The 27060-nt window shown below is 46.1% G+C and overlaps 1 protein-coding gene across 24 annotated transcripts in view; it reads right to left on the bottom strand.

Moving 5' to 3' along the window:
- Positions 1 to 6482: 6482 nt before the first annotated feature.
- Positions 6483 to 27060, bottom strand: part of RAPGEF4 (Rap guanine nucleotide exchange factor 4) — a 284923-nt gene continuing 264345 nt past the window's right edge. For all 24 annotated transcript variants that reach the window (XM_072751936.1, XM_072751937.1, XM_072751935.1 and 21 more), the window contains 6 exons: positions 25706 to 25796; positions 22009 to 22059; positions 21131 to 21218; positions 20655 to 20719; positions 10937 to 10991; positions 6483 to 7778 (listed from right to left, as the gene is read on the bottom strand). In XM_072751936.1, the coding sequence (XP_072608037.1) occupies positions 7651 to 7778; positions 10937 to 10991; positions 20655 to 20719; positions 21131 to 21218; positions 22009 to 22059; positions 25706 to 25796 (478 nt within the window). In that variant the 3' untranslated portion in view covers positions 6483 to 7650. The remainder of the gene's footprint in view (positions 7779 to 10936; positions 10992 to 20654; positions 20720 to 21130; positions 21219 to 22008; positions 22060 to 25705; positions 25797 to 27060) is intronic.

Here is a 27060-nt window from a genome sequence, read left to right as displayed (position 1 = left end):
AAGCATTCAGCCTAAGAGATTGTTTCAAATACAATAGGAGCCCCTTCCTGAAATCGAGTGGATTCTTTATGGTTAATGCAGTTAAATGTTATATCATCTTGTGAAATTAAAGATTTCCCATGGCACATGTATGATACATAAGATATTATAAAGGGCCCCGCCCACATACATATGAACAGAGTTCTATTTTGAAGAGAAACTTTAGAGAGAAATACACCCAAATCTCTTGTCTAAACTCCACTTACAATATTTTGGTAAAAATAATGTCATGCTTTGGTTCCCCAAACTCTTTTCTGTGATTTTTAGTTTATGGCATCAAAAGCCTGGGGGCAAAAAGAGAGGCGACAGTGTGGCCTCATAGTTAACAACATATGCTCTAGGGGATCCCTGGGTGGCTCAGCGGTTTGGCGCCTGCCTTTGGCCCAGGGCGCAATCCTGGAGTCCCGGGATCGAGTCCCACATTGGACTCCCTGTGTGGAGCTTGCTTCTCCCTCCTTCTGTCTCTCTCTCTCTCTCTCTCTCTCTCTGTCTATCATAAATAAATCAATCAATCTTAAAAAAAAAAACATACGCTCTGGAATAATTTAAGCCTGTGACCTCCAGCAAGATAATTCCTCTCAGTGTCTCTTCAGCAGTAGACAGTAAGACTATTCATCTCATAGGTGTTTAGAATAAAATACCGCGTGATGTAGCTGCAGACAGTAGGTATTCAATAAATGGTAAGTGAAGCGACAGGTGAAAGGCATTGATTACTGAACCAACATATCCAGAAAATTCTCTCCTAAAGTCAGCAGAGAATTTTGTATTTAAAACCCAATATTCCTTACTGACCTTGCTTCTCTTCTAATTTTAAGTGGAAGTACAGGATTTCCTCTTTTCCCACCCCAGCAATCACCTGCTCTTGGTGCCCAAAAGATTCCCCTGCCCCGTGTTACACACTTTATTCAGTTGCTCCAAAGATGCTTTTTCTAATGCGTAAGTGAACTCCGCACATGGGCCTATAACACAACTGCATCATCTCGGTGATTCCCACAGCCCTGCCCCCTGCGAGGCTTTCAATGTTGACTTAATGTTATTCATTTGCTTGTGTTGTTAGTGAAAGCAAATTCTTAATTAAAAGGACCGAGCATCACCTGGCTCACCTAGAGTGCCCCAAGCACTAATCTTTAAAACCCCTTCGTGTCCCCTTCGTCTCGTACCTTCCATTTAATTTCTGAATTAAATCCAGAAGCCGGGATACAAGCGGGGTTGACGCGGGCCTGTGAGCCTCAGGGGAGAGGAGGTCGGAGCCACTAGAGGAACTGCGTCCTCGGGAGGAAGCTCCTACCAGCGCCGACTGTTTGCAGGCGATGGGGCCCCAACATGTAGATGAACACCCAGGGGAGGTTAGTCTAGCTCCTGCTGTGATCTGGACTCCGTGGACCCTGGGTTGGCTTCTGATCTGCTCCTTCGTCCGGGAACATTTGATGTGTCGGTAAAAAGCCCGAGTCCTATTCTGTCTTCACCTCGGCCCTCTTTCATCCGTAATTTGAAATGCATTCCAGCTCGCTGCACGTAAGTTGTTTTTTAAAAAAAGATTTTGTTTATTAAAGATTTTATTTATTTATTCATGAGAGACACACACACACACACACAGAGAGGCAGAGACACAGGCAGAGGGAGAAGCAGGCTCCACGCAGGGAGCCCGACGTGGGACTCGATCCCTGGTCTCCAGGATCACGCCCTGGGCTGAAGGCGGCGCTAACCGCTGAGCCACCCGGAGATCCCCTAAATAAATATCTTTAAAACAAAGAGAAAAAGAAAGCCCTTGGTCATCGAGCCGGCCTCGGGCCTCATCCAGTCGGCTGAAGATCTGAGGCGACCCGGCCTGGCATCCTCAAGCTTGAGGGGGTCTCCCCCGGGGGCTCTCGGGCCCCCCGGACCCCCCGCCCGCGCATTCCGCAGGTTTCCCTTTCCCACCACCACAGGTGCATGACCGGCTCCTCAAAATCACCGCCCACCACCCCCCCACCCCCGCGCATAGAGGCCGCAGTGCGGTCTCTGGAGCTGCCGTGGAAGCCCCAGCAGCTGCCACGCTCGCCCGCCCGGGGCACACTCGCCCACCTGGTGCAGACTCAGCTGTCCAGTGCACACTCGCCCTCCCGGGGCACACCCGCCCTCCTGGGGGCACACTCGCCCACCTGGTGCAGACTCAGCTGTCCAGTGCACACTCGCCCTCCCGGGGCACACTCGCCCTCCCGGGGCACACTCGCCCACCTGGTGCAGACTCAGTTGTCCAGTGCACACTCGCCCTCCCGGGGCACACCCGCCCTCCTGGGGGCACACTCGCCCACCTGGTGCAGACTCAGCTGTCCAGTGCACACTCGCCCTCCCGGGGCACACCCGCCCTCCTGGGGGCACACTCGCCCACCTGGTGCAGACTCAGCTGTCCAGTGCACACTCGCCCTCCCGGGGCACACCCGCCCTCCTGGTGCAGACTCAGCTGTCCAGTGCACACTCGCCCTCCCGGGGCACACTCGCCCTCCTGGGGGCACACTCGCCCACCTGGTGCAGACTCAGCTGTCCAGTGCACACTCGCCTGCCCGGGGCATCTCTACAGCCCGCGCGTGCAGCCCCGTCCCCCTCCCGCCGCGGCTCCGGCCGGCTGGTGCAGCCCCCCCAGGCCCAGGGCCGAGCGCCCCTCGTCACCCGCGCTGAGCCAGTGGCCTGTGTGCCCGGGGAGTCAGGGCTCCGGCACCCGCCACCGCGCTGCGCCCCCGCCGGTCCCGCGGCTTCCCGCTCGGACGCTGCCCCCGCTCCGGAGTCGGCCCTCCCTCGCCGGGGTGACCCTCCGGGGCCCCCGACCCCTAGTTCCCGTCGGCGGCAGGCGCGGCAGCTGCGGGCCCCGAAGTCGGGGGCGGGGGGCGGAGGCTGCAGTCCACCCCGTGCAGGGCCTCGCAGGGCTGCCCTCGGGAGGAGGCCGGGCACCCGCCGCCACCCACCCGGGGAGCGCGGGGCAGGGACCGGGGCGCCCACTGCCCGCCCAGGACGCGACCCCTGCTGGGGGCGGGCGGCCGAGGGGCGCGTGGCCCGGGCGCTGGCGGTGGTGCCGCGGGATCGCCCTTACATGGAGGAGGCTTGGGCTCGGGAAGGGTTACAAACGGTGAATTTTATGTCTCTTGGAACAAAAAGTCAAAAGGTGGAGCAGGGGGCACCAAGCCAGGAGGGCGGCTGACTGTGGGTGTCTGGGGCACCGCGGCTTTCAGGGTGCGGCCTTGCCCACCTCTCCCTCCGCCTTACCTTTGGGCCTGCGAACCACAGCCAGTAAGGAATTGGGGGTGACACCACGCGTCCCTGCGAAGGGTGACCTAAGGCGATGACCCTGCCCCCCAGGGGCTTCCCTCAGCACCGCCAGCCCCTGCCCCAAGCGCTTCGGTGGCTCCGGCTGGCCTTGGTAGAAGGTGAAGCCCCTGGAAAGGCCGGTATGGCCTTGGCCTTGCAGCCCGGGTCTTATTGGGTCCCCAGCTGGGCCGGTGAGCCCTCGTCCCTCAGCTGCCAGGGTTATTGCCCACAGGACATAGTCTTCCCCCTCTGCTTAGCGTCTGCATCCTCCAGGGTGCGGGTCAACTGTCACTCCCACAGGTAGCATCTCCTCACCTGGGCTTTAATCCCCTTATCACATGTCCACCGGCACCATATCCCTCTCCCGACCGGTTTGCATATTATGTCTGATTATTTGATTAATCTTCTGTCTCTAAGGTGACGAGCTCCAGGAGGACAGGGACCCTCTAGTTCTCACCGTCGAATCCCGAGCTCATAGCGGGCCTGGCATTATTTGCTAATGAATGAGTGAATAGAAAGTTCACTAACAATGTCTAATTAAGTTGAAGCTTCCTTAGATTAAGTTGAAGGTTTAGAAGTCCGTTTATAAGTAACCCGTCCATCCACCACCACGCTGGTCCCCATGGAGAGGAGGGCCCCAGGGCAGGCTGCCCATCCAGGTGGGCAACTTCAGCATGAAGAGGATTTTTGAGCTAAAAGCAATCAAATCCCAGCAGATGGGGAAAAAGCTCTTTACCTTCCCCCTCAACTGCCTCAAAGAATATAGATGGAGGATCTGCCCCAGGACGAGGGCTAGCACGGCGCCCGAGTACAGCGTGATACCAACTGGGTAGTGGAGACGGGGAGGAGGCCCCTAGCAAGACCTGTTGGGTCAAAGTCCTCTCTCTGTCCCACGGTTCCGAGGGGCCCAGCAAACGTTTGTTTACCAAACATTCATTCTCTTTCATTCTTCCTAAAGATCACATCCCTTCCCTTTGAAGGCCCCCTATTCCCTGTGCCTTAGCTCAAGATGACATCTGGCCCTCATTTTGCCTGACTGTCTTTCAAATGTCCACGTCCATGTGAGTATTCCCCATAAGTATGCTGCTAAATTTAATTTTCTCCTGTTAATCCGTCTCACGTCAATTTGATTCTCAATCCAGCTAGAAAGAAGGACCCTGAAGCACAGAGGAATTCTTCTGCCCCAACATAAAACAAATAGAGGAAATCAGGATCATTCCAAAGCAAGAAGTGGAATACTTTTTAGATTGACAGTGTAAGGAAAGCTATTCAAGGCTGGGGCCCTTTTTTTCTCTTTTTTTTTCTTTTCTTTTCTTTTTTACCACACTGTGTAGTAGTCTATGCTGATTTTTTTTTTTTTAATTAGAAGCATGTTTTGAAACCAGAATATATTTCTTTTAATTTCCTCAATGCTGGTCATTGACACTGGTGGTCATTGATCCACATTCATATTTAAGAGGAAATGCCACTGAATTCAGGAGAAATCTATTTAACCAGCATGGTATTCAACAATTGCTGGAAAGGCTTAGCTCTTGTACACTGCGCCAGTGTCCTTGCTAAGCAGGTATGTTAAACACTTAAATGTATAATTTTCTACAGGCACCTTGGGTAAAAACATTCTTTCTTCACGTCTTCCAGCAAACCTCATTATCCTTCTTGTGACCCTGTGGGCCTCTTATTTTCTTTTGGCTCGTTTGCAAGTTGAAAAATATTAACTGCATCTCCTGCTTCAGGAAAGGTTGCCTGGCTACTGCTCCCCATTTTTAGAGTGAGAATTCTTGTACTTTGCCATTACTACCTTATTCTCATTTGGAAGACTAAGAGGAATGCACGGAAGGGCATGTGTATTAATTTTGAATAATGTCGAGCCTAAATTAAAAGGCCAAAAGATGTCATTCACCATGAAATTGGGGGAAAGAAGCTGTCAGACATAGGATTCCAGCTTTTAAGTAAGGTAGGGATAAAGAAGAGTAAACAAGAGCAAGAATGCCCAAGGGATAGGCTATCAGCTTCGTTGCTCAGCTTTCAAAATTATCAAGAAAAGGAAAACTATAAAATGGTGAAAATTTGCAGTCAATATTGAGGTCTATATCTCATAGACCTCATGGTGAAATCCTGAAAAATAAAGACTTCAAAAAAATTTATTCAGTGACTTTTTTTTTTTTTTAATCTCTATCTCTAGTGAATTCCAGGTGTTCTGATCCACTAAGTGGGAGGCATAACACTGCATAAGACATCCCTGGGGACCTTGAACTAGGAGATGAATGAACACAGAAAGGCATTTGCCTGCTTTAGCATTTCTCAAAGTGAGCTTCTACTGTGTAATGTTTGGAGGGATTACAGTAGGACTTCTCAGAGCCTTCAATATGGTAGTAAACACTGGGAATCGTTTCTAAGAATGGGGTATATTATGCAGTGGCTCCCAAATTTATCTGAAGATACCATCTTGGTTTTGTTTTTCGCTTCGCAGTTGTGTGTCTGTTTTTGGAGGAACAGTTTGTGACCTTGCAGACTAGTATAGCCTGGAACACACTCTGGAAAATGCTAACATGAAAAAATAGAGACATATTTGGACTTTAAAGAATTTTAGAAATCTCTTCATCAAATATTTACTAAGTGCTTCAATGACCGAGAAGTGGTATGAGGCCCCATCATACCAGGCAGTTCTAAAACCGTGCTTTTTCATAGCTGCTAATAACCAAAAAATGGAAGAACCCAAATGGCCATCAACTGACAAACAAGAGGTGGGACAGCCCCATGATCAAACACCATTCAGCCATAAAGAGAAGTGAAGTACTGACATATGCCATTACATGGACAAAGCTTGAAAGTGTTATGCCGAGTGAAAGAAATCAGACATATAAGGCTACACATTATATAATTCCATTTATACAAAATGTCCAGAATAAATGCTAAATCCATAGAGACGGAAAGTGGAAAGTGGATAGTGGTTTCCAGAGCCTGGGGTAAGAGGAGAATGTTCTGGCATTAGTGATGATGGCTGAACTCCCTTGTGCATATACTAAAAACCACTGCATTTTACACTTTAAAAGGGTGATTTTTATAGTCTGTGAATTTTATTTCGATTAAAAAAAGCTGAAATCCCACCATATCAAAAAGGTTACCCCTCCCATATTTTAGGAATTGAGAACGCCACCACCTTTTCTGGTCAACAGTTATATTTAATGAAGATACTAGCTGTTATTTACAGAAGATATACATACATACAATTCCTACACATGAAAGGTAGCCTAATTGTGAAAAGAGGAAAAAAATGTACTCCAAAATTACATACTAAATAAAATAAATAAAAACTAATCATTTGGCACAATATCTATTATATAGCAAATAAATAACTCTATACCATTGATTGAGTGAACTATTTACAATCTATTTGAAAGTGCAAAACAATTGCTGAAAATCAAGATATTTGTAATAACAATTATGTCCAGAAAATACATGTGTGTTTTTTTTTTAATCAGTAACAATAATTAGCCAATAGTAAAGGTTTTTAATGCCCAGGAAAATACTTTGATTTTGAAAAATGTTTTGTGCATATTGTGCTCTTTTGAAATGTTTTGTTTTTTGTTTTTTTTTAATCTGAACGCTGGCAATTTTTTAGAACCTTGGAGTTTCTTAGTGGAATTCTTATGTATGTAATCCTGATTTGTAAGTTTAAAAAAGTTACATTGTAAACATAAATATTATTCTATATATCATTCAGAAATTACAGACCAGTCCTCCCTAAATTACATAAGTAGTCATAATGTTTTACAGTAATGTGGTCGGCTTTAATTCCTTCAGAGGTAAGATTTAGAAGATGCTAGAACACAGCTTATGCTTTGGATTTACATGATTCCTCAACACTTTCCAAAAACCCCATGCTCCAAATCAAGGTGTTGAGGTAAAAACTGAAACTATGTCACCACAGATGTAGCCAAATAAACCCTATTTGTAGCACATCTCACCTTGTGAACTCTCTGAGAAAAACTGTCAGGGGCTTCTTACGGCTCTTGACAAAGGTATTTCTACCAAACCTTCCAGGTGGGATTTAATTTACATTTCAGCAAAGAGGATGGCACGATTGGGAAATAAAACAGTGTGACTACAAATTGGAGATTCCTAAGCTAGGGTGTGAACGCTTTATGTAAGTCAAAGAATTTCTTCTCTTGTCATGACGCTGGTAAGCTGCAGCCCTGACATGTCTCGGGGGGCCTTTCTGCTTGTTTTGCAGAATTTTCTAGTGACAATACAGTCAGTGGTAGCGTACATGGCATTTTTGAAAGATTGTGGACTGGAGGCAACCATTGTTCTGGGCACTTTAAATGTCTACGGTCGGCGAGGCTCTAATCTGTGTGACATCTGTGATAAAGTTCTCTGGTTGTCAATCACATTTAATTGCCGTACATAACTCCGGACGTCCTGATGGTTCTTATTAGCTTGAGCTGCATCAGGATCTGCGGAAAGAGAAAAAGCGCACATTGGCGTTGCCCAATATATGCATATACGATACAGCTTTATTTTCTCCAATTATTTATTTTATCCAATTACTTATTACATCTATCGTGGATCCCAAGGTCTCATTGAAACCTTTCCATAGGGGATCCCTGGGTGGCGCAGCGGTTTGGCGCCTGCCTTTGGCCCAGGGCGTGATCCTGGAGACCGGGGATCGAATCCCACATCAGGCTCCCGGTGCATGGAGCCTGCTTCTCCCTCTGCCTGTGTCTCTTCCTCTCTCTCTCTCTCTCTGTATGACTATCATAAATAAATAAAAATTAAAAAAAAAAAAAAAAAAGAAACCTTTCCACATACCATATTCATCGAAATGTTTCCACTTGTTCCCTCTCTCCCACCCTTTTCTTCCCTGGGATCACCTTTTTGATCACTTTCCTTTGTATTATATGTTGTAAAAAAAAAAAAAAAAAAAAAGGCAGCAAATAAAAGTGAGAGCATCACTTGATAGTAGCTCCTGGTTGTACATTAAAGTCACTTCCTCTGTCCCTCCCACCCGCGTCTGACACTCAGCTCTCCGCCCCCCTTGGATAGGTGAGGACTGATGAGGACTGATGGCAAAAGACACAGTTTTCGTTAGGTCCCAACAAAAGGGCTTAACACCTGGGCTGAACTGAAACAAGGCAGGGCGATCAGCAGGTCCGGCCCTCCAGACGCGGGGTCAGGCACCACTGCAGCCCTGAGCCCCTTCCCAGGCCTCGCTGACGTCACAGCTGCTGCTAGGCCTTCCAGGGATTCCCTGGCTGATGGGGCCTGTTCTGAAATGCCAGCTACTGCTCGTTCCTCACCTGCTCCCCCATGCACGTGAGAGTGCCAGAAATCTGAAGGTAACAGATTTCTCTGAAACCAGGCTGAAAGGCCCGTCAAGTGCCCACAGCCCTCCACATGTGTGTGAATGAGGAAAACCAAATGTGAGGGTGATAAACTGGAGACATGGGTCCCCCGGGAGGTGACTCCCCAGCTCCTGCACGCTGCTGCCACGGGCCAATATGCACCCCGAGTTGCCAGATCTTCCCACTGTTCTAGAGAAACGAGAAGTCTGGATTTCTTTCCTGGGAATTCTTGCCATTTCTTCATGGAGACGTCATTTCCAAGCAAGAGGGGGAAATGCTCTGTTTAGACGCAGCACCTCTGCTGCTGGGTCTCCCGTGGGTCACCAGAGGAGGACTCTTATCTAGCGGGCATGGGGAGGGCCGAGCCTGGGTCTAGACTCCTGGCCAGCGTCCTTTCCCTCATAACACCCTGCCTCCTGCAGGCCATCTGCTCTTCCTAGATCCACGCATCCCTCCCAAAGACAGTTGGGCTGCCATCTGCATACGGGGTGGAGGGGAGCCTTGCAGGTCTGAACGCAGAAAAGCAGAGAGAAGATACAAAGGCCCCTACTCACTCCCAGAAGAAACTCATCAGTGTAATTATCACATATAAATAATACCACAGCGCTTAATTCCTCGCTTTTCCCTGGCAGTGTACTCTACATGTACAATATACTGTAATTACATTGTACATATTCCCACAGTGTTTACGAATCTATTCCTATAGCTTTATCTATAGACTGTTGACTTCAGCGCCGAGCAGCTGCTGTTTACCAGTAGTTATTGATAACTTCCACAAATGCAGTGGATATTTTATGTATAGATATATAATTCACCCCCCCCCCCCACTTCTCTAGGAGAAGATGGAGGAGAATGTAGGATTTACGCTTATGGAACAAAACATATGACAGTTCCTCTGTTCTTAGATCTCATTGAGAACCTTCTCAAGGCTATGATCCCTCTCAGGCAGACAGAATTTGGGTTTCATTTCAGGAATTTCTTGGACCCCATGGAGGGCCATGGATTCATGGGCCTTGTTGTAGACCAACATCACTTACATATTCTCAAATTCACTTGTATAACTGCTTTAAGACCATAAAGTAACACATTTACACATACAGTAAATGACTAGCTGAAGAGATGTGAGACACTTTAATTCTTCTAGAATCCTCACGGGAATGGTTGACGATGCACAAGACTATTCTCATTTTGGAAGGACGAGGAGGCACAATCATTTGAATAAAAAGTTTAAAGGTCTACTTCCTCCCCAAGTAAAGATTATTTTTCCGAGTTTTTTCCCCCTTGTATATTAAAAAAAAGGAATATTTAGCAGTTCTGACAGCCTGTGTTAGCAAACTCTCACTTTGGGTCAGTCTTGGGCTGGGAAGGGTAAAGATAGCTCTGATCAGTAAACTGAGAAGCTTTTAGTCTCTTAGCACAAGGTTTACGGGAGGGGATGGTACTGGGAGCCCCACAGTCATGTCCATCTCAAATTATCACATTGGCTTAATAAGCCAAATGACTTCAAGTGACTCATACAATGAATTTAGCAAAGAACTTCATAGGGGCCACCTTCTGACTCCCAACCCTGCTGGAGGTAGCCAAAGCTCCACCCCCACTGAAAGTCCCAGCCCAGGAGACAGTCGCACTGGTCTGGCACGATGATCTGGTGCTGTGATGCAACTCAATCCCAACCAGTTTACAATTGCTATTTATTAGCAGTAATAGTTTTATATTAAAGCATTGTTTAGTACTAGTTATTGTGCTATGCCCAGATTTAGGAAGAACATCTTAAATTTGCTTGGGAATACTAGGAATATAGTATGAATTCCTGCTATGGGGCCTTTTGCAAATGTGTTATACACATCAATGCATTCTTGCAACACCTCGAGAGACAACAAATATTATCTTTCCCGGTTTGTAAACGAGAGAACCGAGTCATCAGGGGTTGATGTGAGTTTCTCAACATCAAGCAGTGAGTCATAAAGAGAGTTGGTTTGAGGCGGGATTTGCTGGCAATCATGCCTTCGCTGTCTCTAGCCACACTATAGAAAGAGCACATGTATTCTCTTTAAGTTCATTCATAAAATAATATTCTTATGGCTACTTTCTAGTTTTATGACAAGAAAATCCTTCCACTCAAGGCCTCTATCCCATGGGAAATCAGGGTTCAAACTGTCCCCGACATGATCAGATATTGTCCAGACTTCTAGAACGTCTCAGTAGCCTCGTTATAAAGGATTCAATCATCCAGCTCTCGAGTATATAGCACGCAGCAGCGTTTGACTTACTGAAGGGCTGGCTCCTGCAGAATCGCACTGTTCTGGCAGTATTTGCAATCATGCGCTAGAAAGAATAAAGAAAATAGAAAGAATGAAATGCAGGTAAGCTTAGCGTGTAATCCATACAGGAGAACAAACCATTATTTATTTCCGTAATAACTGGGCCCGTGAAAAACAGCCTGTGCTGAGACATCGACCATCTGGAGGCAACGTGGATGTCTAACCGGTTTACTCGCATGGAAGAGGCACCTACAGTCACCCACACCCTCAGAGGAGGGGTACCAATGGGAGAACTCTAGTCCAACTGTTCTGCTTGTGCCTCTGACATGAGAATCAGTCTGTTGTTTCTGAGACTGTGCGTTACTCCTCGGGACTGGTTTTCACCATCCCTTCTGGAGGTCACTGTGAACGTGTAAGAGAATCCGTGACGATCGGAGATTCGCAGAAGGGTTAGCTTGTCACCTTCCTCGCAGGCAACAGGACTCGGTGATGAGAAATGAGATGACGATGCACAAGGCTATTCCCATCTTGGAAGGAAGAGGAGGCCTGAATACAACCAAAATATCCCACTTATGTGTTTTTGTAAACCCTGTGCATTACTGACCCTTCCAACCTTCCAGCAAAAGTGTGCGTTTTAACGTTAATCTTAATTATTTGATTTCCTCCCTCCTCCCTTCCTTTTTCTTCCTTTCTGATTGTAACACTAATGCGTGCACATTTTAGAAAATGGGAAGATGCAGAAAATGTTAAGAGCAAAGTACAAATCACTTAGGATATCACTTCACAGGGTCACTTCATTAATGTTTTGGTGCATTTCCTTCTAATGCCTTAAGAAAAAATGTGCAAAAGCATCTTTTTCAAACAACTGAAGTCATAGTTTACATATGTATTTCTGTTTTGATATAAATTTTTTCACATGGCCTTGTGACTGTTTTTCATGCCACTTGCATTTTAAGACATTTAAAAGATGAGTAGGTATTCAGTCTTTCGGGCAGATTGTAATTTATTTGACCTTTATTAATTTTGTCATCAAGTGATCCTCTTAGTTTCTTTGTAATGTTTTGGTTGTCATAAAGATTTAGAAGGGATTTTTTTTTTTTTATATTGTGTTCAATTTAGTTTAAGACAAAAGAAGAAAGGAGGGAAAAAAAAAAAGAGCAGAAGCATGAGGAAAAACATCAGTGAGACCCAGGCACCGTTTCCCAGCCAGGATGTCCATTTCTTGCTCGGGGTATTTTAAGGGTAGCTGGGACCCCCAGGCTCTGTGTTACTGTCTTGGGACACCGTGGCTGCTCAGACTCTAAAGGGGGTCCCGCAGAGATGGTGGATTAATTCTAACACTAGTAGAAAATTGATAAGACTCCAGCCAGAAAAAGAGATTTTCTTATCTCTGAGTAGCTATGTAAATGCCAGTCCTTGCTTTCCTCTCTCATGGACCCTTGGCTGCCAAAGTATAGAAAATGACTTCGAGAAAGCGTCTGTAGTGTTAAAACAACAAAAAACAAGCAAACAAACAAAAAGCCCCAGCCCTTTGGCAGGAAAAAAAATTCATAGAGGACCCAAAGCTTCATAGGTATGTACATGTGAACACTGATAACACCCTGCTGGATACTGTGGCTTTGAGGACTCCGGCAAGCATTAAGTGACACGTGTCTGCACTGGATAATTTCTCATACACAAAGAGGCAATCGGAAAAGTTATGAACTTTGTTTTCATAAAAGATCCATGTCCGTTGATCAGCATGAGAAATATGTTATAAATACCTCCAAGAAGACGTAACGTACAATGTATAATTAGCCTCTGGTATACGGAGCCCTGAAATAAACAGGAACTATGATAATTTTCCTGCTAATTTACTTTAAGTTGTTTTTTCACTTCTCTGGGCTTTGCATCCGAAGGGCACAAGTATATTTTATGTAGAATTATTGTAATTCTTCAGATATTGAATGGAGTGTAATTACTGAAAACCCTGGGAAATGCTGCCAGTGTGCCCCTCTGAAGAATAATAAAACAATTAGCAGGGGTCAGAAACCTCTTCCTATACCATTTTGTAGGGAGCAATTGTTCTGCATTTGAGTTTTGAAAGCTAAAACATTTCATTCTGACTTTGGTGGAGGACTACTCTTTACAGCTATACTCGGAGGCTTCGTAATTTTTAGCTCATTATGTGGTTTAAAATGTGAGAACAATTGTTTAAATCAGTAATTTCCAGCTCTGGAGTTCATTCTGCCTTTCTAAATCTTTGATTAATTTCAACAATGGTTTTAATTTTGACGTATCCTTTTTAATTGCACTCCAAGGTAACTTCGGCTTAACTTTGAGATCCAAATCTGGCTTTGCCAACGAGGCCCACTGTTTGTCTTGTGAGGGGGCCACGGTGCAGCTGCCACGTGGGGACCCTGGCCACGGTGCCGCAGCGTGTGTGACCCCGCCGCCCGGCCAGGGGACGCTCGGTCCCGGGCTGCCCTCCCGCGCACCAGGGGCACCTGCGGCATGCTGCCAGAACCGCGCCCGGCGACAAGCACCCGGGGGGCCACACAGGCTTCGGACGTCCCCTTCTTCACGGGTCTGCAAGGGGCACGTGCCTTTTACAGCCTGCCATCCACGGCAGCCTCCCGCCCTTTGGGGACATCCGGTCAGAGCTACTCATCCCCGCCGAGGACAGTCCCTTTCATTTTAGATATCTCTGACTGTTAAGAGATTTCTTTATCGGGGATCCCTGGGTGGCTCAGCAGTTAGCGCCGCCTTCAGCCCGGGGCGTGACCCTGGAGACCCGGGATCGAATCCCAAGTCAGGCTCCTGGTGCATGGAGCCTGCTTCTCCCTCTGCCTGGGTCTCTGCCTCTCTCTCTCTCTCTGTCTGTCTCTCATGAATAAATAAATAAAATCTTAAAAAAAATAAATATTGCCAATTTCTTTAGCAATTTCTCAGTCTAACCATGTAGCAGCTTCGGGTCTCCTCAGGGCAGCGGCGAGCATGGTGCCCTAGATTAAGCCAGAGCGTCTGTAGTGTTGCAGAAGAATGATTATTGCCTTCCTTGGTCTGAGGATGCTACACATCTGAGCCCGCAGCGGGGAGCTGCCGCGAGCTGAGGCCCTGAGCCTGCTGCACGGAGCTGCTGCTCGGCGGCGGCCTCCCGCTCCGCAGATGCGCGTCGCTCTCTTGACCCGAAGTGGAAGCTTCTGCATTTCTCTAGAGTCCTCCAGTCCTTCCGCAGACTTGAGCCTTACGTGTTGTTTTGGACGGCAGACAGCCGGGTATTCACCGGTGTTCGCAGTTAAGGTTGAGGAGCCACGGGCTTTGCTGTCCAGCGGCCCCGGGGACGGGACGGAGCCACCAAGGCGCCCAGCCCGGCCCGATCCCGCTGAGCAGGTTGGCGGCCGGAGCCGCCGGGCAGCTCTGCTGTGCCGCGGGGCCGGTGGGAAGAGACCAGGTTACTCCAAGGCAAAGCTGCTCGTCCTTTTTCCCATCTCAGCGAACCTGAGGTTACCACACACTCCCTTTAGCGAGTGGCTCATGCGAACAGCCCCTGTGATGTGGGGGTGCAGAGAGCAGGAGCGTTCCTGCAGGAGGCGCTCTGGACCAGCGTGGGGCGCCCACCCCCTCCTGCCCTGACTGCCCCGGGTCGGCCCTCCCCAGGAAAGCAGGGCACTTAGCAGGCAGGACCTTGGGGAGCATCTGCAGGCGCACACAGCCGCCGGTTTTCCGGGGACCAACTGCAGGCCCAGGTCTTCCACGTTCCTCTGCACAAGCGGGCGCGTTCCCAGGGCGGCCCGCCTGCAGGCTGCGAACCCAGGGAGGGAGGCTCGGGAGGAAGAGAGGAGCTAGCAAGCCAGGGACTCTGTAACTGCCCTCGTGGTTTTGGTCCCTGAGCTGAGAACAGGGCGACGCAGAAGCAGATGTCCTTCCTGGGCCTGGCTTCCAGAATGCGCAGGACAAAGACGCTGTCCGCAGGACGGGGCTGTGCGCACCCAGCCTGGCACAGGCCACAGCCCTGAGGCCATGGTCCCAAGCGCAAGTGTCCCTCCAGCTCCGATGGTGAGGAATTCGCCTTGGAGCCCGGGAAGGGTCGGAGGGGCTTCTCAGACCAGATCCTGCGGTCTGGGCCTCCCTGGTGGCCTTCTGTGGCCCCTGCCCGCAGGCCTGGGTTGGCCAACTCATGCCTTCACGCCTATCCAGGCAGGTCGACAGTGCAGCACGCCCTTGCAGCTGGCTCCAGCTCCTCCGTGATCTCTGTACGGATTCTGGCCCCTGGCCAAGCCTTGCCTCAGCTCTCCTGTCCCTGAAGAGGAGCAGACTCCCGAGCCTGTTTTTCCAGTTCAGACCAGTGGGCCCTGCAGGCAGTGCCACCTCGCATGGTCACACTTTTTCGACCACCCTCCCTCCCACCCACAGCTGCCAGGACAGCCTCCCTCTTGGGCCGTGCTGCCTCTCTGCTCTGAGTCCTGTGAGATGTCAGGCCCCTTCGACGTGCTGCCCCTGAACAGTTTTTGTCTTTCGAAACTTCTCTTGCCCCTTGAGATCTTTGCCAACCTTGTTCTTAATGTTTCCCACATTGCCTTTTCTTTTCATATTTCTGCCCCTACTGATTTGACTCTGCCCCCATCCATAGGCCTATCAAAGAATCACAGTCGATTTTTCCTTGCGGAACATGTGCAAAATCACACCTACATCACCTGATTATTTCACTCAGATCCTCGTATATTTAGGACAGGAATTTTTGTCCATAAGACCTAGAAATATATATAGTCTCTCACGTGCAGAGATCATGCCCATGATAGCAACCAAGTAGAATTAAGTGCACGGTAAATGAAGTGCACCAGAGATAAGACAAGAAGGCCCAGGAGCTCAGCCAGCCTCCACTATACGCATCATTGGGGAAGAACCCTGAGCCCTGTCCCCTGGCCCTGGATCTTTAATATTCAAGAGGAATGTGACATACAGATATACACAGGTAATGTGCATGATGCTCGTGGTATATTGTACAGATCACGGCCATGGGACATCGGAGCTCAGGTGTCCAGGCTCATGTCTAAGCACAGGCCGCATATTGTTATCTCTGCATTCAGGAAAGGACAGTGAAGGGCAGACACAGCACCACGGAGAGGAGGGAGACAGAAAAATGTCCAGCCCGGAACAGAAGGCTAAGGGAGTCATAAACTATCAGTAATGCAAAATGCTGCTTAATCAAATTTTCTAATAAAATAGAAAAGATTCTTGGGGGCAGCCGGGGTGGCTCAGTGGTTTAGGGCTGCCTTCAGCCCAGGGCGTGATCCTGGAGACCCGGGATTGAGTCCTGCGTCGGGCTCCCTGCATGGAGCCTGCTTCTCCCTCTGCCTGTGTCTCTGCCTCTCTCTCTATCTCTCATGAATAAGTAAATAACATCTTAAAAAAAAAAAAGAAAAAAGAAAACATTCTTGGATCAAAGCTTTGATATATAAAATCCATTAAAAATGCTTCAGTGTATTGTCACTCACTAGGTCCAACACTGGAATATGACTGAGTTATTCTTTTATTCAACAAATATTTCTTGCACACTTATGATGTGCCAGACACCTTTTTGGGTGGAGAAATATCAGTGAATAAAACAGATCAAATACCTGGTTTAGGACACTTACATTCTAGTGGGGAAGACAGACAACGAAGAGGCAAGTAGAGGTTGTTTCAGATTATGAACCCAGCTGTCAGGGCAAGGTGATCTGTCTGAGAATGCTGGGTGTGGAAAATAGGAGAATGTTTGAAGGGTAGGCCACTCGGAGGAGGGGACACATGAGCTGATGCGAGAGCATCAGACAGGTGAGGACTAGCAGGAGGACTAGCAGGGAGACAGTTTCAGGCAAAGGTAACAGCTAGTGCAAAGGCCCTGAGGCCAGAAAAAAAAAAAGAGAAAACGCTGGTCTTGCCAACTTGGACTGACTACAGAGGAGATGAAGTGTGAGGTGAGGCTGGATGGTGCTCAGGGTAACAAGTCTGGATTTGATCATATTATGTTGTATTTAACATGGTTTTGTTTTCCTCTTGATATAGCTGCATGAAGTTACCTCTCTCTGCATTTTGCTTTCGGTTATCTCCTGTGTTGCGATTACTATCAGTATTTCATGCGTTTATGCTTTCACCTTCTTAACTGTATACAATCTCTTAAAGGCCAAGGATTATGTATTGGATTTCTTTATATTTCCTAGCAAAAGCCTTTGCCTGAACAGTCAACACAGATTGCATTGCTTTGAAACATATCTTTTGGAGAATCTGCATTTAGCCCAGTGTGTGAGTTCTATATAAAGAAATAAACTTTCAAGGTCCTCGTGTAGATTTCTGTTGTGTTGGAAAGTTCTGAGAGTTGGATGTATTTGAACATTTCAATTTTCACTTGGAGATTCTTTTATCCACGCTTGATATAAGCCTAGTGCTTTCTCCATGGATGTTGTAATAATATTATCGGTGATAGGAAACATATCGTTACTAATTATGTAATGCCATAATTAGTGACACAGAAATAAAAGGATTCAAAGCATTTCTCTTTCCTCAATGAATTAGCTTCTGTTAATGTTTCCAGAAGTGAAGAAGCTGGCCCCATGCTTCTCATTCCAAATAAAATGACTATCTTAAAATAATGTTCATAAATAAATACACCTAAATATGGGTATGTCTGAAATAGAACCAACCTCCTAATACAGTAGCAACCGTGGCTATCAGCATGCTTTATGCAGCCTGGGATATAGTGGCAGCCAGCCAGCATATTATCCTCTAATCCATTGCTAGTCTACCTCCTAAATGTTATAAATATTCATGTATGCCATAGAAAGCTACAAAGGGCTTTATTCAAACATTTTTTTGAATACTCCTTTATGTTTCCCCCAAATGAAAGAATGTCTGCTTTTTTTTTTTTTTGCATAAGGATCAGAGAGTGAATTCTCTTTTGTTCATACTCATAAATCCTGAAAACCAATATGCAACAAATTCTCTAATCCTCATTTCATACCTCAAGGGTAAAAAGGTTCAAAATAAAAATACTTAGGGCTGGCACAGTAGTCAGTAGTTTGCTGTGTCTGCAATGCTGCCACCAAGAACAGGCATCTGTGTTCCTGGCTACCCTGGTGACTTCTGCCCCTGGCAGGGGCTCCCTCTAGGGAGACCGCCGAACAGCCCCACAAAGGCTGCCAGCTGTGCTCACCACCTCGGCCTTGCGATGAATGATTGGGAAATGGCGTGGACATCGACCTGAAAAGAGAGATGTCTCCTTCCCTAGGACACACAGGGGCAGCAGCAGCCACTAGTGGGAGTTGTAAGTGGCAGTGGTAGTGTGGGGTGGGCTCGTTTACGGGGAGAGAAGGTCAGAAAGCTGACGACAAATGCCAGGTTGGCCAAAGCCAGGTTTAAAAAATATAATCAAATCTTCTCGAAATTCTGTTTCATTTTCTAGTAACATCGAACTCACAAAAAGGCAATTTTAAGACTAAACTTTCTCATGGTGTATGAATGAATAAAAGGAGTGAAATAAAATTTACGGTTGCTAGAGTGGAGGAGCAATAGTTCTCTTTCAGTATCCTTTCTTCCTTTTCTCTCATAGGAGTAGAACCCCTTAATTTTTAGTGGGATACATGGATACCCCAATAAGGGTCACATCTTCTAATTTTCCTTGCATGTAACTAAGTTTCCAGCCAGTCGAAGGTGAACCCAATGGTGAGTGCCACTCCAGGTCATGTCCTGACAGGGAAGGAGCATGTCTTCATCTTCTCCCTCACCCCTTCCCTCCACCTGACCTGGCATGGTGGTGGTGTGCCATCTTGGACCATGTGGATGAAGGAATGGCAGGAGAGGAGAAGCCTGGCACCTTGACTGTCTCGTGAGCCATCACGCTCGCTTGGACATTCACATGAGAAAGAAATCCACTTAGCGTGTGTAAGCCATTGTTAATTCAGGTTTCTGCTATCATGGCCAGGTGTGTGAGCGCCCACTGCTGTGGACACAGAGTGGACCAATGGCAAAGGGGAACTCTAACAGCCATTGGATACGACTCTTCCTTTGAAGGTTATGGGTATGACACCAAGATCTAAAAGCCCAGAGGAAATAACTCTCATTCTCCTTGACAAACGTTTTTGTTATTCTTGTTTGTCCTGTTGAGTTCACTTTAATGATCAAAAGTTCTAAAGCTCACTCAAGTCTTTGGAGACTCTGTCTTCTACGCCTCTGTGCACATGTATATTTTAGAGTCAAATAGTTGGCTTAGCTATCCCTTAGTTTGCATTTCTGCATAAGTGATCTGGAAGGTTCTTTACCTATTTGCTAAATCTTTCATTTCTGGAAAACAGGTTTTAAGAAATCAGGGAAATGTGTTTAATTCTCCATACTAATAAGTGAGCAAAGAAGGTTTTTTTCCCCCTTTGATCAAAGAATTATTAAACTGACAGTATTAGAGATGCTCGTACTCTGCTGTCAGAGGGGAACACTGCTGAGGGAATATTTGCCCTCTAGCACAGGGTGTCTTTGAGGAGTGTGGACCCACGGGTTATTTTCTAACGAGCTTAGGACATGGAAACATTTTCCCCAGCACTTGCTATACTTCTTTACCAGGCTGGGCTTGCATTAAGCTCATTCCCAGAGCTGGATGGTGTGATCTTTCCAGAACCACCACAGGATGTTTCCAGCTCTCCTGGAGTTGTGTATGCCAGCTGAACTTCAAGAAATATTTGGAAGAACAGTTTTCTGAGAAGAATTCTATAGCACTATATATATATGGCTTAAAGGAATACTTATGGACTTTGGACCCATCTAGAATCTCCAGACATACATGGAGTAGGCGTGATCCCCATTTCTGCTGGGGAAACTGACCCACAGAGAAGTTAAGGGATGGCTACCAAGGGACAAAGCTGAGAACTGAACCTCAGGTCTCCTGAACTCCCACGTCCTGAGCTTTTCCTGCAGTGCCATATTCACCACTGCAAACCATAACCCCAGGCAGATGCTTACCCACACGGAGATAACACTGTAACACCCTATCCATCCAGGCTGCAGCCAAAGGATTTAGAAGACAATGGAGCATTCCATTAACATGCACTATGTAGCTAAAGATAGGTTTTGGCATGACCTGCTTTATTGCTTCACGGAAGATAAGAAAATAAACTGCAAAGTAACTAATGCCAGATAACAGCTTTTTCTTGATGAGGGGAGCTGCAAAATACCAAATGTGTGCCAGTTCCACATCTGTCGTTTTTTAAAAAATTTGTTTTTGGGTACAAAGATTTTCAAGTCCCTTCTCTGAACTTGGGCGAACTTTATTTATTTATGCATTTAGATGAATGCTCCATAAGAAAGGTCTGCTATGGAGTTGCCTTTTACCTACATGCACTAAAGTCAGGCTCAGCAGATAAACAACTCGAAGGCATCCTGGGGAAGTCTAGCTCTATGAACCTTACAGCAAAACAACAACATGGAAGTCACTCTGGAACATTCGCGCATTTTAGCAACAGGCAGCCAAGGACGAGGCACACAGCATAAAAGCTAGCTGCTGCTGTGAACTGCAGCACAAATACCATTCAATTTTCCAAAAGAGAACTGACAGCCTAAAATAGGTAGCCGATTTGAACCAAATATTTCAAAACTCCTTTATGTGTAACAAGTTTTTTTTTTTTAACACGGCAGCATATATGGAAATTATTTCCTTTATTAGTGCAAATGCAGATTTTATTTTAAAAAAACATTGTGGTTAAGGTTATAATACTGTACGTACCATTTTTTCAAAGTTTACTAGATTGTCAATGAACGTCTTGTTCCCCTCATGAGTAAATGTCATATCTGCACAGAAATAAAAGTCACATTCTAATCACTAACAGAAATATGTCATACAAAGAAACCACAATAGCACCATTAGATTATGCTGGAGGATTTGCATAACACTGCAGTTGAAAAAAGCTGATAATAGTTTCTTTTATGTTGGGTGTTTAACTTTTGAAAGCACTTTACCCGAGATTGGTAAAATTTCCAAACTAACCCTCTGTTTCACTATCAAGTCTTCCAAATCATAGATCCCTCCTCCTCCGATAATCTTCCCAACCCTTTCCGAAAAGTTAAGGGGGAGAGGAGGTGATGGAGAAGGTGCGGGGATGGGGCCATTCTTTCCAAAGAGATCAGTCTAGTTAGGCTCTTGTTCGTTTTCTTCCCCACATACTGATCCCTGGCTTGACCTGTGTGTTTTCTTAGAATTACCTTTAATGAGCAAAGGCATGAAGGGGATGAGAGGAGGCTCCAGCTTAGCCACTGTCAGCCTGTAGGCCCTGTGGTTTCTGGAAGGATCCTTTAGAGAAACAGAGATTTGGCTGGTTAATGACTAATGACACATATACCACCCCCTCTACCTCCCAACGCACCTAGACTTGTTATCCCCACAATCAGATAGTTTTCAACGAAGTGTAGCTGTACAAGAAAGGCTGAATTAGCCGAGTTAGCTGAATTTTTATCTTAAAACAACTTCCCGTCTGACATGAAAATGATTTGCTTTGCTCCCGTTTTTGCTTGAGGGGCAGACTTGCCTGCGGGGGTTGAGGGGAGAGATTCCTTCTGAGAGCAAATACAACCGGAGTAAAACAAACCCCAACCACGAGATCCCCCTCTCCTGAAGCACGGTCTCCTTCCTGGGAGTTCCAACTCCCCTCTCCCTGCCATTGCCTTGCCAGCCCCTTGCACCCTCTCTGAAACCACCTCATCACTCCTACCAGGTCCAATTCACTCCTTTTCTGACTGTGAACACCTCCCAGCCAATGGGGAACAATAATTTTGGCAAGGCAAGGAAAATGCAGCTTCCAACCCATAGCCAACCTGGGCTAGGCGGAAAGGATCCTATTACACAGCTTTTCTTAGTTACACAAATTGACCTTATGTGGGACATAAGTCCTCTTTAAGTTAGCTCCTGAGGGTGCCTTTCATTAGTCAGACAAGCTTGTTTTAGCAGCACTAAAATGGGATCATAAACTTCTTAAAGTCATACAAGGACAGGTAAAATTTCTGAAATGAGAACTTCAATTCAGCTAATCAGAAATTGGATTAATGCAGACAGTGAACAGAATAAAGGAGCCACTGTCACTTACCATTAAACTTTCAAACTCTGCATAGAACTTCTTGAACTTGCTTGGCAGTTTCTGTTAATGAAACAAAAATGCCACACTCATATGTCAGGTTCAACATCGAGATATGTATCCTGTGTTACCATATCTAGGGGGAAAAATGTATTTCTTTGGCTTTTAATCAAACATCTCTAAAAAAAAAAAAAAAAAGGCCAGACTGTAATCTGTCTTCCATTTGAGCATAATCTGGAATACAGAGAATTTACCTTTTAAGACTCTGTGAAACAAAAGTAATTACAGATGCTTTGGTCTTACTGTTTTCATAATGTTTTCTAGTAATTCATAGAGAGGACTGCGTTCTCAGACCACAAGTGGTTTGGAATTACCTCCTCCCACACCTTTTAAACTCTCAGATTCCCACAATTAGCACTTTAGATCAGAGAATATTAGGATTAAAAGTTTTAGAAACTACCTATTTCAATCCTCCTCTTCCCTTACAATGTAAATTACACGAGCACGGAAATTTTCATCGGTTTTGCTTATTGCTATATCCCCAGTGCCTGAATAGTGTTGGGTACGTAGTCAGTGCTCAATAAATATGTATTTGAATAGATTAAACATCTCCTATGGAAGAAATTAGGTCTCACAGTTTAAATGACATATGCAAAGTCGCACAGCTGATGACAGTCAAAGCCTCTGGGATTCACGTCACCTGCCTCCTTTCTACGGCCATTCTCACATGCTCTAGGCTTTTCCACACTAGCATTTCCCCATGTGATCTCTCCGCCCGGCTGTCCTACAAACACTGCTGGTTCTCCTGATGCAGTGCCCGATTTAGGGCCGCCCGCCGGCTGTACCCACATTCCGACACTAGTAGGCCATTATGGAGTCCTCTTTCCATCTACTGGTTCTCACTTTGCTTGGGTCCTGAGATCTTCGTAACCCTCAACTGTTCTCTTCTGATAGGGCCACACCAAGACCTCTAGAGCAGCATGATGTGTCTCCACTCCCGACACTAAGTTTTGACTGAGTCCCAGGCCTCAGAGATTCCCAGCTCAGCTCTGCTTCCCGCACAAAGTCTACCGGCTACGACGCATTGACCAGTTAGGCCTCTGCAATCACAGAAAAGCTCCTCTCCCTTCTTTATCATGTCTGAATTGGTTTGTCATATTCCCATTTAAACACCTGTAAAAAATCTTATTTTGTTTCTTGGACCAGTCTCCTACATATCCTCCAAGCTCATTCTCCTAGTACCTCTTTTCCAGTTCAGTTTTGGGGAAATCTGATATCCCTGCTCAGGGGGGACGTCCAAAGGGATGAGAGCCAGGATGGGCACCAAGGGATGTGAGGATCTCATTCCACATGTAGTATCCAAATCACCATGGTAGGGGAGATCTTGCCATGGACATGGACCACTTTAAAAATTAGATGTGAATTATAATTTAGGTTAGGTCTATTGCTTGACTTCTCTTTATGTAGCTAGCTTTTGGGTCAAAGGCAGGACGGCATATGGTAATACAGATCTTTGTAGGGTTTGTTTTTTTTTTTTTTGAGATCTTTGTAGGTCTTAACACTATTATCTACATACACTCTGTGCTTCCAGAGCAGTGGTTCTCAACTGGGGTCAGTTTTGCACCCCTCATCCCACATCCACCAGGGGACATTTGGTGACATCTGCAGGCATTTTTTTAATTGTCACAACTGGGGTGGAGCAGAGCGAGGAGTGCTACTGGTAGATAGGAGGTTGAGGCCAGGGATGCTGCGAAGCATCCCATGTTACACAGGACAGCCCGCAATGAGGAATTATCCTGCCCGCGGTGTTAGTACTGCCAAGGCTGAGAAGCTGCTCTGGGATCTCACTCCATTTGCTTGCGATCAGATTGGTCTTTCGCTTCCAGGTTGAATGGTTCCCTTTGCCACGTGCTGGAGGTTTCTTTCCCTGTTTCACTCATGGACAGTTTCACTTGTCTTCCATCATCCCTGGGACGTCAGGCCCCGAGTCTCGCCCTGCTCACGTCGGGGCCATGGTGCTCTTGGCCCGAGCTGGATGGGAAGCCCGTGGAGGTTCTTGGCAAGTTCAGGTAGAGAAACCCATATCAAAGATGCTTACGAATGAAAGTTCTTCCCACAGGACGGTATAATTACATTTTGCCTGGCAGAGCAGAAGCTTCTACACCAGGAGGGGTTAACCTTCTCTTTCAGCAACACACAAGGCTGGGAACCGTAGCAGGCCGAAGGCTGGGCCTCTTCAGGTTCCGTAAAAATGAAGGACTGACCAGTTAACTCTTTCTGCTGACTGCACCCTCCTGCCCCCAAGCAGCCTGATTTTTCTCTTTAGACCAAGAAAGGACACTCTGATAGTGTTCCCTGGCATGCTATGGCCTCATGTCTGGCTGCTGTTATGATCCTTGCACCTGGCCTCCTGGGACCCCTGGAAGGTGTTACGCCCTCTTTGATCCTCCGCACCAAATCATTTGGTCTCCATCTGGGCATCAGTAGTTGGAAACAGGCCGGGGAAGGCAGACTCTCCGAGAGGAAACCCTAGGTTTCCAGAGATTCTAGGAGCCTTGGGCTCCAAGACAGGGGAGCCTAAACTATGGCTTCATCGCCTCGTTTTTGTGGCAGCCCTAACTCTGTCCGTTTACCAGCTGGAAGATGATACAGCTGCGTGGCACGCAGGCCTCACCAATTCCCTCATTCCTATATTCAGGGGATGAGCTGCTGTGTGCTGCATCTGCCTGGAATTTTAAGAGAAACCCAAGACAGAAGAACTTGTGCGGACCTGTCCTATAAACAATGGAAACATTTAGGAGGGGCAGAGAAAGAAAACAGTTTCAAGAGGGAAGTGGGGAAGGAAATGTTTTAAGGAAAAATATTTAGAAATGCAAACAGCTGCCTTTGGTGCCTTTTTAAAGCACCCTCGCAAATTAAGTCTCTGTTATCTACTCCTTGACCTCTTTTTGTGTCCCACTTACACATACTTTTTTATTTTTAGTAAGAGTCTATTTTTGTGTGTATGTTCTATTAGAGATTAGTATTTCTTCAGCTATATACCACATGTAAGGGGTCGGGCACATTTTGAGTACTTAGCTGATGAAAAATGAAGATGTTTAGCACAAATAACAAACTGTCAACAAACCACTTAATCATATTTGTTCCAGAAATTCACAACACACCTGCATGACTTTTGCCGCAACCTGAATATTAGCCAACTGTTGTTCCTCCATACACAGAGAGGTCGGCCAGGCGGTTAAGAGATACTTAGTACTCAGCTGGGCCAAACAGTTGGCCTTATGGCTAATTTTCCCCAGAGCAAAATGACTACTTGGATAAAAATGGATCTTCTGTCCTCTTTTAATTATAGATAAGGCAATAAGCAGACATTCCAAAGAACAACAGCATCTATGAGCAAAACCTTTGAAACCATGCAAGCCATGTTGTTGGCTCATGTTCTACCTAGGAACTAGATGTATTACTATTTACCTTGTACAGACCAAGAAGCCAAGACCCTCACCCGTTCCCCCCAACACGAAAGGACAATACCTTTTTAAATTCACACTCTCAGGCAACTGGAAAGGAGACAGGTCACTTCTCTCAAAGTGTCCCACCTTTTCCATTGTTATACCAGTGTGAGTGATATTTCTATTAAAAAAGCTCACTGGTGAGCCTGTGTTTTTATTCTTAAGGTAAAAGTCACAGCTGGATCTCAGCTGAAGCTTACCTCCCACGTGAGTGCCAAGCGGCTCACAGCAACATTACTTAGTCCCATGACGATGGCAAAAAAGGAATTCAGATTTTTGTACTCCTTACAGCTGAAATACAAGAGGCACATGGCTGAGTAAAATGCCACCTCTGAGTGAGATTAAAAAAAAAAATTAGAGTTCTATTTTCTGATAGTCATTAATATTCGTCAGGACTCTTTATGAGAGCAGGCAATGATAGATTTAATGCACTGTATAAGTTCCACTTGGGTGACCACGTTTGGCTATCTGACTTCCCACTGTAATTTTAGAAAGGTGATGGTTCTGGCCATCTAGGTTCAGGTTTTGAGAAGGAATTTAAAGACCCCTACCCTAGGGATTGTTATGATGACCTCGGAGCTTCCTAAAAGCCTTGTTGGACCTGGAAGGAGACATCTCATAGGATAAGACAAGTAAGCAAAATGTCCTTGAAGACTTTGGGACGTTGAGCCCGAGACTGGTCGCCTCCTGGCAGCCTGAGAGGGCACCGGGAAGTCATATTGCTGCAACCGCCATGGCTTCTGGTTTGTTGAGAAATAGCAACTTACAAGTCATGATTCCGATAAAGCTGACAAAGAACCTAAACAACTGACCAAAATAAGTAACCTTAGGGCAGCCCCGGTGGCTCAGCGGTTTAGTGCTGCCTTCGGCCCAGGGCATGATCCTGGAGACACGGGATCGAGTTCCACGTCGGGCTCCCTGCGTGGAGCCTGCTTCTCCCTCTGCCTGTGTCTCTGCCTGCCTCTCTCTCTCTCTCTCTCTCTCTCTCTCTCTGTCTCTCATGAATAAATAAATAAAATCTTAAAAAAAAAAAGTAACCTTATCTTCTCTGTGTTTTACTGATATGGATGAGGCTGATCATTTTGAATCTGTACTTATGCAACTATTAACCTTAATGAATGTTTATTTGGGAATAAGAATATTGTGGAAAAGGTAAAAGATTCTTACGAGAATGGCAATATTTAGCCCAGGTACTTGATTTCACTTAAAAAAAGAAAAAGAAAAAAAAAAAAAAAAGAAGGAACGCCCAACTTCTTCATGCCATTTCCTTGAAAAGGGAAAGAATTATTTTGCAACAAGTGCAAATCCTTTACCCCAAATCAGTATAGTAATCTAAGTCAACTGCATCATAATTAAATCCTGTTTGGATGAACATTTTTGCAAAAGGCTAAATTGTTGCTTTTGCTGCCTGGGTTCTCTTTGCAGAGGAAGCAATGAGCGATTCTTAAATGGTCTGTGCGCAAAGAGGAAAATAGATTTCAGAGAAGCTATCGTGTGTCTTATCCCACTGGTGAAAAAGCAAGCAAGGCCTTTGCTGTGCTGGGGCAGTGGCTCT

This window comes from Vulpes vulpes, chromosome 3 (assembly GCF_048418805.1).
Source record: "Vulpes vulpes isolate BD-2025 chromosome 3, VulVul3, whole genome shotgun sequence".
In the NCBI taxonomy this organism is placed as follows: Eukaryota; Metazoa; Chordata; class Mammalia; order Carnivora; family Canidae; genus Vulpes; species Vulpes vulpes.
This window is presented reverse-complemented; position numbering and strand designations above follow the sequence as displayed.